The sequence below is a fragment of the Haliaeetus albicilla genome, chromosome 26, assembly GCF_947461875.1.
Source record: "Haliaeetus albicilla chromosome 26, bHalAlb1.1, whole genome shotgun sequence".
Classification (NCBI taxonomy): Eukaryota; Metazoa; Chordata; class Aves; order Accipitriformes; family Accipitridae; genus Haliaeetus; species Haliaeetus albicilla.
This window is the reverse complement of record NC_091508.1, coordinates 6,656,365-6,668,241: the sequence shown is the minus strand read 5'-3', so window position 1 is coordinate 6,668,241 and position 11,877 is coordinate 6,656,365. Positions and strand designations below refer to the sequence as shown.

General features: G+C 46.1%; 1 protein-coding gene across 1 annotated transcript; it reads right to left on the bottom strand.

The window, feature by feature from the left end:
* Positions 1 to 906: 906 nt before the first annotated feature.
* TIMM17A (translocase of inner mitochondrial membrane 17A) lies at positions 907 to 11,573 on the bottom strand. Its single transcript, XM_069771996.1, has 6 exons — positions 11,453 to 11,573; positions 7,147 to 7,246; positions 5,323 to 5,386; positions 3,846 to 3,974; positions 3,341 to 3,451; positions 907 to 2,031 (listed from the first exon to the last, which is right to left on the bottom strand). The coding sequence occupies exons 1-6, from the start codon at positions 11,476 to 11,478 to the stop codon at positions 1,961 to 1,963; spliced, it is 501 nt and encodes a 166-aa protein (XP_069628097.1). The 5' UTR covers positions 11,479 to 11,573; the 3' UTR covers positions 907 to 1,960.
* Between the last annotated feature and the right edge of the window lie 304 nt (positions 11,574 to 11,877).

The window sequence follows — 11,877 nt, the reverse complement described above, 5'->3', positions numbered from 1 at the left end:
TGGGGACAGTGAAGGCAGGGCCTGGATGGAGCCCCCAGGGCATGAAGCACCAGGTTCCCCTGCTGCAGATCAACCTACAACAGGTCCTGCACACCCCCGTGTCCCACCCTAGCCAGAGTCTGCACCCAGACAAAGCAGTGGTGGGAAAGGTCACCCAAGTGCTCCAGCCTGCTGCTTAAATAGGGGCAGATGACTCAGCTGAGTCCTCTCCCCTCCCAGCAAACCCCTAAGGACAACTCAGCAGTGCGAGAGCCAGGACAGAGAATGAAATCCTCAAGCTGCATGCAGATTTGAACAACCACCGAGTGCTCTAATCCTACATAAAGAGTACAGGAAAACATCTAGCGATTAACACACAGATTTGGATACATGGAGGAGGCTCCACAGAGGATGAGAGCTGAGCATAGTTCTCTCTCAAAGACCAGAGACTCACCCACTCTGTGGCTGGGGAGCACTGGCTGAGTGACACAAATCCAGAAAATTGTCTTTCACATTTGCCCAAGGAACCAGGTAAGCAGCAAAGCAAGATGGGCCTTCACGCGCACACACACAGTGCTTTTGTGCTTAGGGTTTTGAAAATGACACACCAGCAGCAACTGTATGAAACACTAAGGTATCAGAGACAAAAGTCCCAGCAGTCCTGGAGCCATTCTAGGACAGGCCATGGTGTGGAAACAGGAAAATGTCACTTTTACAGGATGACAGGACATAGGAGATGGTCAGGATCCCACACATGCATGTATGCTTTGTACAATCCTAATTTATCCATTTGTCAACCATTAGTGTGACCGTTTCAGTGTTATTTTCATCCTCTCCTCCTACTACATGGGTCTGACTTAGTTTCCTGACTGAGTGCAGAGATTGAGCTCCTTCCCAGGCAGAAGAAAAGGGATGAAACGGCTCAGATAATATTACTCAAGTCTTTTTGAATACAGATGTTCTATCAGGAACTGCCAGCAAGCAATAGTATTAACTAACAACAGAAAACGTCACTGGATATGATTTTTTTAACTGATGACAAGAGGGAACATGCCTGCATAACTGGAGTTTAAGAACAAAAACATGGAACAGATGTTTCAAATCGAGTTTAGGACTGGATCTGAGGTGAAAAGGCAAAAGGCTGCGCTGGCAGCAGGCATGCAGGTGCAATGCTTCACCCTCCAGCCCCACAGGCCTACATGTTTTCTGTTGGGGACTCCTACGCACATCTCACTGCACTTTTCTAGAAGGGGAAGCTGTCTGGGGTGTTCCCCTGCTGCGAAAGCCAGAGCAAGCAGCAGCAGAGGTGAAGAATTAGTTTGCTGCCACCTCTTCCTAAAAGGGGTTCAAAGCCTTGTGGGTTTAGAGGAAGGCAGAGGTATGCTGCAGCCTGTGGATCCACAAAAGGCAGATTCTGCTTTAGCCAAAGAACTTAGGCTGCACTTAGGCAGTAGCATAGAAAACAAAGAACAGCAGTGAAATATATGTTTTGCTGGAAGTAATTTTCACTGGCTTGCACATTCTCCCAGTAATATTCACTTTAGGAGTGGAAAACTGTGTGGAGATGAACTCTTTTCTTTAAGCTGAAATATGTGTAGCAACCTAAGTCCGATGGGGAAGAGGCTAAATTCCAGCTGCGTTCACTGTGGATGGTCAATGCCACATCCCAGGGAAGACTCCAAAGACTTTCACTTCAGTCCATGTCCAAAGGACGACAAGACTCCATTTGGTCCTTGTCTGAATTCTCCATGTATTCTGTCAGACATGTATTAACATTACAGCAATGGAATCTATCATGAATAAATAGATCTGTCATCTTCTAAAAGTTCTCCTGTGCAGTTTTACACTGGCAAGTGCTGAAGGTCCTCTTGGCATGGTTTGTGTAAGAGACTACCACTGGTGTAAAGACATACCGCATCTTGGTCCTCCAGCATTTTAAATTACAGCTCAGGTACAACGTGAACTAGGAGAATGAGGATAATCACTGGTATTGTCTGTAGTCACCAAACGGAGAGGGCTGCAACTGGGAGGGGTCATCTGAAAACTGAGGGCCTGTGAACAAGGCAAGAGAAAAAAGGCAAATAATAAATACTAAAAGACAAGAGATTCTTGTCACTAACAGCACAAAACACATTCACAGCGTTTTTGTTTGTATAAATCCCTCTTAAAATTAAGCCAATAACAAGACTTTACATTTGATTTTTTTTCATTCAAAAAAAGTTCAAGAGCTTTACACATTGACAAGAGCCTCAGCCCAATAAGGACCATATTTTTATCTCTTTTACTAACAGGGAAATGAATCAGAGCAGTGAGAGGGAAGGAAATATTTTCAGTCACCTAAAGGAGCTGGAAACCTATGCCTTATTGCCCTTCAGTTGAACTCAGCCACTCTGTAAAGGTTTACCCACAGTAACTTGCCCGACAATAAAGCAAGCCAGTGAAATGGAACAAGTCATTGTGGAGTCAGCTTCCCAACTACTCTTACTGACATTCTGCTGGAGGGAAGCAATACATTTACTGTATGCCAATTCTAGAGAGAATAAACTGTAACAGACAGATGATACCCTTTCTCTAAAGCAGATTAATTTTAAAATGTCTTTGGATTAAGAACAGAAATTGTTATAATTTAGATTGAACAAAGAACATCCGTGAACAAACCTGAGAGAGGAAGCCCCTCAGGAATTAGTGGCTTGCTACTAATCCTTTCAACACTTGTGCTCTTGTCTGTAGTCCACCCAAAATAAGGTGGGGAGATAGAGGTATTTTTGCACAGGCAGGTATTTACACAAGTGGTTACCGAGTCGGCTAACTGACACCTCAGCTTGTGTTTTACTTAGAAAAAAAACAAAGGGATATAGTTTTTGAAGCAGTTTAGAAAAATCACACCACCACCACCCCTCTTGGAAATCTTTTATCTGTATCTGCCTGCTGATCTTTATCACCTCATTTAAACCAGGGTTACCCACACATTTGCACACAAACCATAGCTAGCCTGCCAGCATCATCCCTCTTGCCCAAAACTTGCTGCTTGCTGTTCCCCCAAACCGGTTGTGTCACCCACCACTGACTCCAATACTGCTGCCACCACCTGACAGGTTGTGTGGCTGCATCAGGGGACCAGGCAGAAGACAGGGACATCCCTGCTTTCAGCCATGCAGTCTCCAGTCACCCAGTGGGAAGGAGCTGATGATGCTCTTGTGTCAGCAGCAACGTGCGGCTCCCCCCTGACTTTCTGCAGCCTTACAAGCTGGCAACTGGCAGAGCAGATTTACTCTGTGATAAGACCGATGACTGGAAGAGGTACATTAGTAAAGACTGCACTATAAAAGCCTTGCAATACCATAGTCTGATGGCTCCTTACCGTTTGAAAACTGTGTGGAGGCAAATCTTGTTAACAGAATACCAGCTCCTTCAATTAAAGCTAGGAGAATTCCTCCCATCGCAGCAGATCCGACCATGGCAACAGGTCCGTCTAAAAATAAAAAGCACAAAACAACACTTTTTACTTCTGTGATGCATTACTTTGCATATTATAGCTCTCTTCCTTTAGTTATAATCTCTCCTATAAGCAGACTCAGAAGCAGTAATTTTGCATCCATTAAGCCTCATTAGCATCACCAATAAAAGGATAATTACTGGGCAACTCCCCCCCCCTCTTCCTCAAGGAAACAAAGGAACACCGGTAATGTCTGAGAACATAATTATTACTTTCATAAGCACAGGACAAAAGTTTCAGATTATCTTTCAATTTCTCCAAGAAAGTAAATTCCAGTTTGGGTATCACAGACTGTTGCTTCACTATAACAATAAGAACTGTACATTTAGAATACAGAAGTTTTTCAATTCCATTTTCCTCAGTTTCTTACTTCTTGCAGCTAATATGGCTCCAGTCAGGGCTCCGCTTGTGATTGAATTCCAGGGATCTTCTTTCCCTCTCATTCTGACCATACTGCAGTCAATCATGGAGAAGAGACCTCCCCAGACAGCAAAGCTACCTGTTAAAAAATAAACAAAAAACAGTTTAGAGAAAGCAGACAAGCCAGCCGTGCTGCACCCATATAATCATGAGATGGTCTAGTATGAGTGTGCTTGCTTTCAGACATGGAAGTATACTCAAACCCACAAAGAAGCAAACATAGCTTAAAATCAATACTGTGAAAAATTCTCAACTTGCCAGGTGACACACATATTGCACATGCACGTACATACACATACATTCTATATATACTAATCTCACTAATTTATATTTAATGACAGGAAGCTTATCAAACAGTAATTATAATGGAACTTCCATCCTAATAAAGCCAGATTAGCTCAGGGAACTTTCAGATTTTTCACTTATTAAACACATTTCCTCACAGACAATGATGCAGAGTAATTTCGCACCTTATCCTAATCCTGCTTCTGGCATCTCAGAAGATCGGTGCTGGTCAGTATTGTATGGTAGATGCAAAGAGACTGCGACAGTTTTCAGAATGCAAATTCTGAAGTTTTTTAACAATAATGTGTATCATAAATGAAAAGAAATATTGATCTCCAGACTCATTTGGGGAAAACTACTATTTAGACTAAGTTCAGCCCTCCTTAATTTGAGGTCTCTTAACACCTTATACCAACTTAATAAAAAACAGGAGGTGGGATTCCTCTCTGCACAGCCACTACAGGCTGCAGCCATAAAGCCTTTTCAGTCTGTGGCACCAATTTCTTTAAGTAGTTCTGCTGCAGTTGATGTTTCCGTGCTCAACGCCACCCTCCCATTTTCTTCTTCTGTAATGCATTAATTCAATTTGCCTGTCAGAATGGCATAATGGCACAGCACAGTGCATGACCACAGTGTGACCTTTAAGAGGTCACGACATCATTTTGACTCAAGCTGCAGTTTTGTGATTTTTAGACTTTTACATACAAAATTCACTTCATAGAAATGACTGAAATTTACCTAGCTGACCTCAGGGGAACAGTCTGAAATCCTACCCAAACCCACCCATCCACTTCATTGTTTCTCCAAGCTTGATTATTTCTTTTCATGAGTCAGTTTTGCTTATTTTAAAACCCTGGGCACAATGCACAGGCCCCCAGGCAGCTCTGCACAGAGCTGGTTAAAGTATGACAAAATTATTAACCCTGGCTTATCACTCCATGAACACAAGCACGCTTCCTCCACACCTAAACTAATTCTGGATGCACCAGAACCATATTTACTCATTGCTTGGACCAACAAACCCTGCTGCAACACAGCTGGCCCACAGTGCAGGTGTCACTGCACTCGTACCACATTATATTCCCAAACTCGGTTATCTACCAACAGCCAACTGACTGCAACAACAATACAAAATTAATTACCTCCCAGTTGTGGAGCTCTTGTTTTAATAGCTGTCAAACTCCCCCGCAGCCGGTGGTTTACACCCTACAATAAAAGAGAAACAGTTAAAATAAGAGTGAAGTCTTACAGCCAATCTGACTGTATATAGCAAAAACTTGCCACAGGCCCAACATATTTCTAAGCTCCCTCAACAGCTGTGATCAGGAGATGACAGAAACTGCATCTTACACATACTTTAGTATTTATTACTCCCTTATAATAGACCTGTCAGCTACAGAAATGAATTACAGCCATCAGGCATTAAACAATTTGAGTTCAAAGTTTGTTTTGAACAAACTTTGCCTAGTGGGGACTGAGACATTTAAAGGAACACTTTTAGCAAGATAAGCATATTTATTTTGCACATGTATCATTTCTTTGTTCCTATCTGATGCCCAGTCACTTGACACAGTTTGCACACAGGATACCAGTGGAGCAAACAGCAGCATCAGGTGCAGGCAACCGCAGGGAGCAGACTCTGTCCATGGAGAACAGGGAAACCTACCCAGAGGAAGACTGCCACAGTGCTGCGTTACTGCAGGCTGTTATATTACAATTCCATCAGTACTCTATCTATTCTACTACAACCACCTCAAACCTGTTGCAGATGCCCACAGACCAGGAGCACTGTGCTCGGCTGGCAGCAGCAATCTCACTAGCTGTCCCAAATTTAGTCATTCCTGCTGGTCAGGTGGAGTATTTAGCCTTTGTCTCATCAGCTCAGTCTCTGTAGCTAAGAGAAGCAAGCAATTCAGCTTCTAAGTGTAGTGCTGAGCCTTCCAGAGCCTAACACTAAGCATGTCATCCAGGAGCCCACAGAAGTACGACTAGATATTTTCCTACACTTTAAGAAGATTTAAAGAACATACACCCAAGTTATATTTTCAATAAAAGCACTCAGAAGTGTGGACAATAAGTCTTAAGCAAAAATAAGCATGTAGTTAAGCATATAATCCTTTTCAAGTTAAGTGTCTGCAGGATCTGACTAGTTTGGAAACAGTTATTTACAAAACTTACCTCAAACTGATAGCTTATTAAGAAATTTTAGGCAAACAAATTGCCACATAGTAACACCAAAATACACTCAAAAAAAACCCTTTTAATTGGAGCCCGAGAAATATTTTAAAGCAAAGTAGAAATTGGATCTTAGTTTATCAACTGTCTCTAGTCAAAATTTTGCAGCAGAAATCCTGAAAGTAAAAACTGACATGCATCAGCTAAACTTCAACTTTCAAGTTTATGCACACGTCTGCATTTAAACAAAACCTGACTATCAAAAAAATTCAGCTAATAAAAAATGTTAATAATTAAAAAAGAGATTAATTAATTTCTGAAGGAGAAAAAGATTCTTCCTTTGAGTCTTTCCATTTCTTAAAAGAAATGGAGAGGGGGTAGGCCAGAAGAGGAAGAACAGCCCAGGCTTCACAGCTTTACGTGCAGACAGAACCAAAGGCTGATCAGATCAGCTGAGACAGTTATATTCTGCTGCAACCTCCACTTCCCCATCCTGAGGGAGTTGTCCCTCAGTGAGGGAGGGCAGCCGGCTGCCAGCATTCCACTGCTGCCATCAGATCAAACAGCAGGAAGCAGAACTTTTACCCAGAAAGATGAAGGACCCATGTGGACCCTGAGCCGTTCACCAGATGTACCCTCCTGGTTTGGATTAATGACATGCAGACCACTAGCCAGTCCCACTCCCTGCACAGGGATTTCTTCTCCTTTACCTTTAGCTGGCCAGATTAACTGTTGATGGCCAGAGAAAGGAGGACCGCACTCTGAATGCACTCTCAAATGACTTTACTTACCACTGGGGAATTTCTGAACCCCTTGATAGCTTGGAAAATGCCACCTCCTATCGCTCCCATCGTGAAAGCACCTCCGCAGTCATCTACTATCCTCCAGGGACTATAAAGAAAAACAAAGATGAAAATACTAAATTCCATCATGTTCAACTGTAATGGATCCACCACTCATGCCCTGAGTGCATTCACATTGGAAATTCACTGTCAAAACATGTGTCACAGTATCCAAAACTGGCATGAAAATCAAGCCTGCCAGCTGTATCGTCTCACATCCAGCTTGCTGCACAGACATCAACAAAACGCACACACAAGTAATATTACAGCAAAACAAATTCAACCTTTGCCAACAGTCTACCAACCTGTCTCCCTAGAGTGGTAAGCACCAAATTATACAGAAGAATTGCCTGAACTCCTCACGCAAGGCAGAGAAACATATTTCCATCATGGAAAATTTCTGCAGAATTCCAGCTCTGTCCTACTTATGTAGCGTAAATAGTTTTAAATTTACTGTTCTCATTCTTGTCTTGACCTACAGAAAACTTACGTGGCAAATTCCATGAGACTCATTTCACAGCTGGCACAAAACACCACTTTCCTGAATTACTCATGCTTTTCATTAGTTCTGATTATTGAAATGAGAGACTTCAAAGTCATCTTTCGTTAAACTGGAAAGATTTTTCCTGATGCATCCAGGATCTTTGAAGTTCATTCAAACAAAACACAGATCTAGTCAGAGGTCCAGAAGGCCACGATTCCTGCCTCCAACAGTACAGCACATCGAATGTTTCCGACCAGCGAGCAAAAGCTTTGCAACAGAAAGAGCACCTTCCTCGCAGCAAACACTTTCAACACCAATGAGATAAGCTTTAATTTGGGGTTCAAAACCGCTGCCAAGCACTAGAGCCTTGTAACTCTCTGCCACTAAACTGAACTCCTAAACCAGGTGAGCACTAACCTGCTATTAACCTCCATTGCCACTGCTGGTAATTTCAAACCATAAAATAACAAAGTTATTTTCGTTCTTTCATCTTATACCAAAATCTTACAGCTGAAGCCAAGCTTCAGATGATTATAGCTCCTGCACTGGTAATAATCACCAAACCTAGCAAAAAACAAACTACAGCAACATGCAGGGTCATAAAACTGAACACTATGGCAAGCTCAGTGTTCACATTAGCAAATCACAGATATGAGCATCGATGTGCATTTCTGATTTCACTCTGAATTCCACATTTCTGTTTCCCTACAGCATCCAGCTCCTGCACTTGAGAATACATCTTCATTGATCTGTTTTGAATCTGCCACTTTTCTACTTCACAGAATATGCTAATGCTCTTCTGCTGTAAGGAGTGAAAAACATCATCGCTTTTCCCCAGACCCCTCACTGTACCACATATTTTGTCACAAGGTGGTGGGTTTTTTCCTTCCTGAAAAAAAAAAGTCTAAAATTTGCAGTCCCTCCTCCTACATGTTCTCCCAGGCTCCTCGCTTTCATGACCTACTTCTGAATGTCTCCCTACCTCTGCAGATGCTTTAATGAGAGAGCGCAGCCAGCTCTGCACACCTTCTAACCAAAGGTAAATTCTTGTTTGCACACGTGGCATTATTCGCTTTCTTTGCTTTTGCATCTTGGCATCGCCTGGTTGTTCCAAACACACCAGAACCCCACCCAAATGTCACCACTGATCTTCCCCAATGACAGCAACATCCAGGTCTCAAACCCACACTGATTCAGAAAACAGTGGGAGGATTGTACATTATCCCACCATGCATCATCCTTCTTTTTTACTGCCCTACCTGTAACATGCTTTCATCTCATACTCCTTACAAATCCCCTCTAGCTTTGACTAAATTAAATAATTTAGCCCCACTTCACATTTTATTTTCCTTCCCATATCCTACATTTAATGATCAGGAAAAGGTTACAGGCACACTGTTGTCAGAGATGCCAAGATGAAAAGTGACTAAGTCTTTCTTCTCAGGGGTTTTTTTGTTGTTTTGTTCTTCTCCATGTCTCCTGTCCAGATTTTGATCTACTCTGTTATGAATAAAACATCTCATCACAACTCTCTTCCTTCGTTAACTTGCTAACAATGATCTTGTTAAAAGGCTTTCTAGAAATCTAAATAGATTATGTAAAGTGGTCTTCCTTTACCCACAAGGTCAAAGAATTCCAATTTAGCAAATCATGACTGTTCTTTACAGAAGCTTCGTTAATTAGACCCCAATCAGAGAATGCTTCCCTAGATTTTTTTTCCATTTTAACCCTGCTTCAGATGTCAAGCTCATTAGCTGTTACCTTTGGGATTCTTAATTTTCCTTTTAAACCACACTCTAAGCCTCTGCAGAAGCAGCTTTTAAATGAGAAAACGTCTTTGATACCACCACAGCCATTTCGTATGTCAGCTCCTTTGAACTCCCAAATAGATGCCGTGTGCATCTGAAAGCCGACACAAAACACCCCACAGTCCCTGGCAGTGCTTGACCTCAGCAGAGGAACAAATCGGAAGAGAATAGAAGAGATTATTCCATTATTAATTTGGCATTTACCTAGGAGCTTAATGTTACTGTTAATTGTTTCCCTGACTTTAAGGGGAGCCCTCACACTAGGGAAATGAGGTGCTCACTGCTACATGCAAGATAAGGTCAGATCCCTACTCCTGACAGCAACTGAGATCACTTAGGGATATGGAGAGCAGAGGCCAGGACTTCAGGGCAGCAACATACCGGCTCAACTGACAGGAGAGGCTGAGGATACCCCACAATTCATATACACACCCAGAGGGAGCTGCGATGCCTTACAGCACTGTTTGGCTTGATAAAAAGAAGACAGGGTGGCAGGGCCAGCGAGGCGAGGAAAGCCAGCGGGCACCAGGCCAGCTCTGCCTGCCCATTAGCCAAGACCCTCGCTTACAAGCAAATCGTCCGCCTCCAAGCTCCATGGCTGCCTGCAGCTCTCCTAACGGCCGATGAACCACAAGAGTCAGAGGCCACTGCGTTTTAAATAAACAAAGCTGCCTTTTCTCAGCGCCAGCCTGACACCAGCTCTCCTGCAGAAGGAGCAGCACTTCATCCTCGCTGCCGAACCGTCGTGACATACCAGCCTGAACAGCCTGACCTCTGCCTCCCCCGCAGCCGTTCTGGCCACTCCCAGCACAGATGAGACTACGCAACGATCCATGATCCACGTTTCTAACAAACACGACTGCAATGGAAATTACAGCAAGGTTCTACAGTGTCACCTTCCAGTGAGGTCACACCACTCCCAGAAACAGCGGTTCCCAGGGGGCTGAACCCCCCCACCCCACGTTGCTGGGGGGGGGGGGGGGGGGGGGGTGGAGATAAGAGGGTGACCAGCAGCAAAATGGGACAAAACAGTGTGGGGGCCCCAACAGCCCCCCTACAGCTTAGCAGCAAAATGTCCCTATTGCATGACCCTGCTGAAGGAAGAATGAGATTACCTGGAGCCCACAGCAATCAATAAATAAATACAATTTTTTTTGCTAATGTCCCAAACTTTGTGCTGTAGAAAGGTGGAGCTGATGTTTATGGAGAAACTGAACATGTGGCAGCAGACCAACCTGCAAAGCTTCTGGAAAAGCCTCGTGAACAGTCACCGGTCTCTATTTGCAGATGCGGGCAGCACACTGCATACTTAATCCTGTGCCTAGGCTTTCATTTAAATGGTTTGTTACTACAAATAAAACCTTTAAGTTGCAACCAGCGAGGCTGTGACGGTTTACAAAGATACTGCCGAAACACGACGGGTTTCAGATGCTGCCAGTTCGGCGGTAAGGCTGCCTGCGCGGCCCGGCCGGTGAGCTCCCGCCTCACGGAACCGGGGGAAGGAAGGAGACGGGCAGAGTCACCGGGCGCTGGGGGGGGCCCTGAGGGGGCGAACCGCCGCCCCACCAGGGAGCCTCTGCCCAGGGCTGCAGCCCACAGAGGCCCAGGCCCGGCGCAGGCCTCAGGGCCTAGCCGTCACGCCGGTACCTTCCCCCCTCCCCCGCCTCAGGGAGGCCCCGCCGAGGTCGGTAACCGGCGAAGGCTTTGGCTGCCCAGGCCCCAAATCACCGGCAGCCCCGGCCGGGCCTCCGCGGCCGCTGCCTTCAGCCCGGCCTCCCCCTCAGAGGGGCCCCGCCAAGGTCAACCCACTCCCCCCACCACCGGGGAGCGGCCCCGGGGAGCGCGCGCCCGGCCCGGCCCGGCCCGGCCCGGCCCGGCCCGGTCCCGGTCCCCCCCCCTCCGCCGCCGCCGCCGCCGCCGCCGCCGCCGGAGCCCACGGCCGCCGCGCGCGCGGGCCGCTCACCAGGGCTCACGCGCGTACTCCTCCATCTTCGCAGGCGCCACCGCCTTCGCCCGCCTTCCCCCGCCGCGCGATTGGCTCGCCGCCCCCTGGCACTGGCCAATGGGGACGGAGGGCGGGACTAGGCTGTGGGGTGGGAGGCGTGCGCGGAGCTGTCTGCGCGTGCGCCGAGCTGTCTGCGCGTGCGCCGTGACTCCTTGGCCCCGCCCCGCCAGGGGCTGAGTGGCAGCGGTTCCTCGTCTGCTGGGCCGGGCGGCCCCGCTCCTGCCGTCCTCGGGCACTGTGGTCTGCGCCTGTCCCTGGGGAGGGGGAGAGGGCTGGCTGTGGGGGCCCTCTGAGGGCTGGCTGTGGGGGCCCCGTGGGTGCGGGTCGGGGGGCTAAGGAGAGACTCCGGTGCAGAAAAAAAGCACATAACGCCTCTGTTAGGG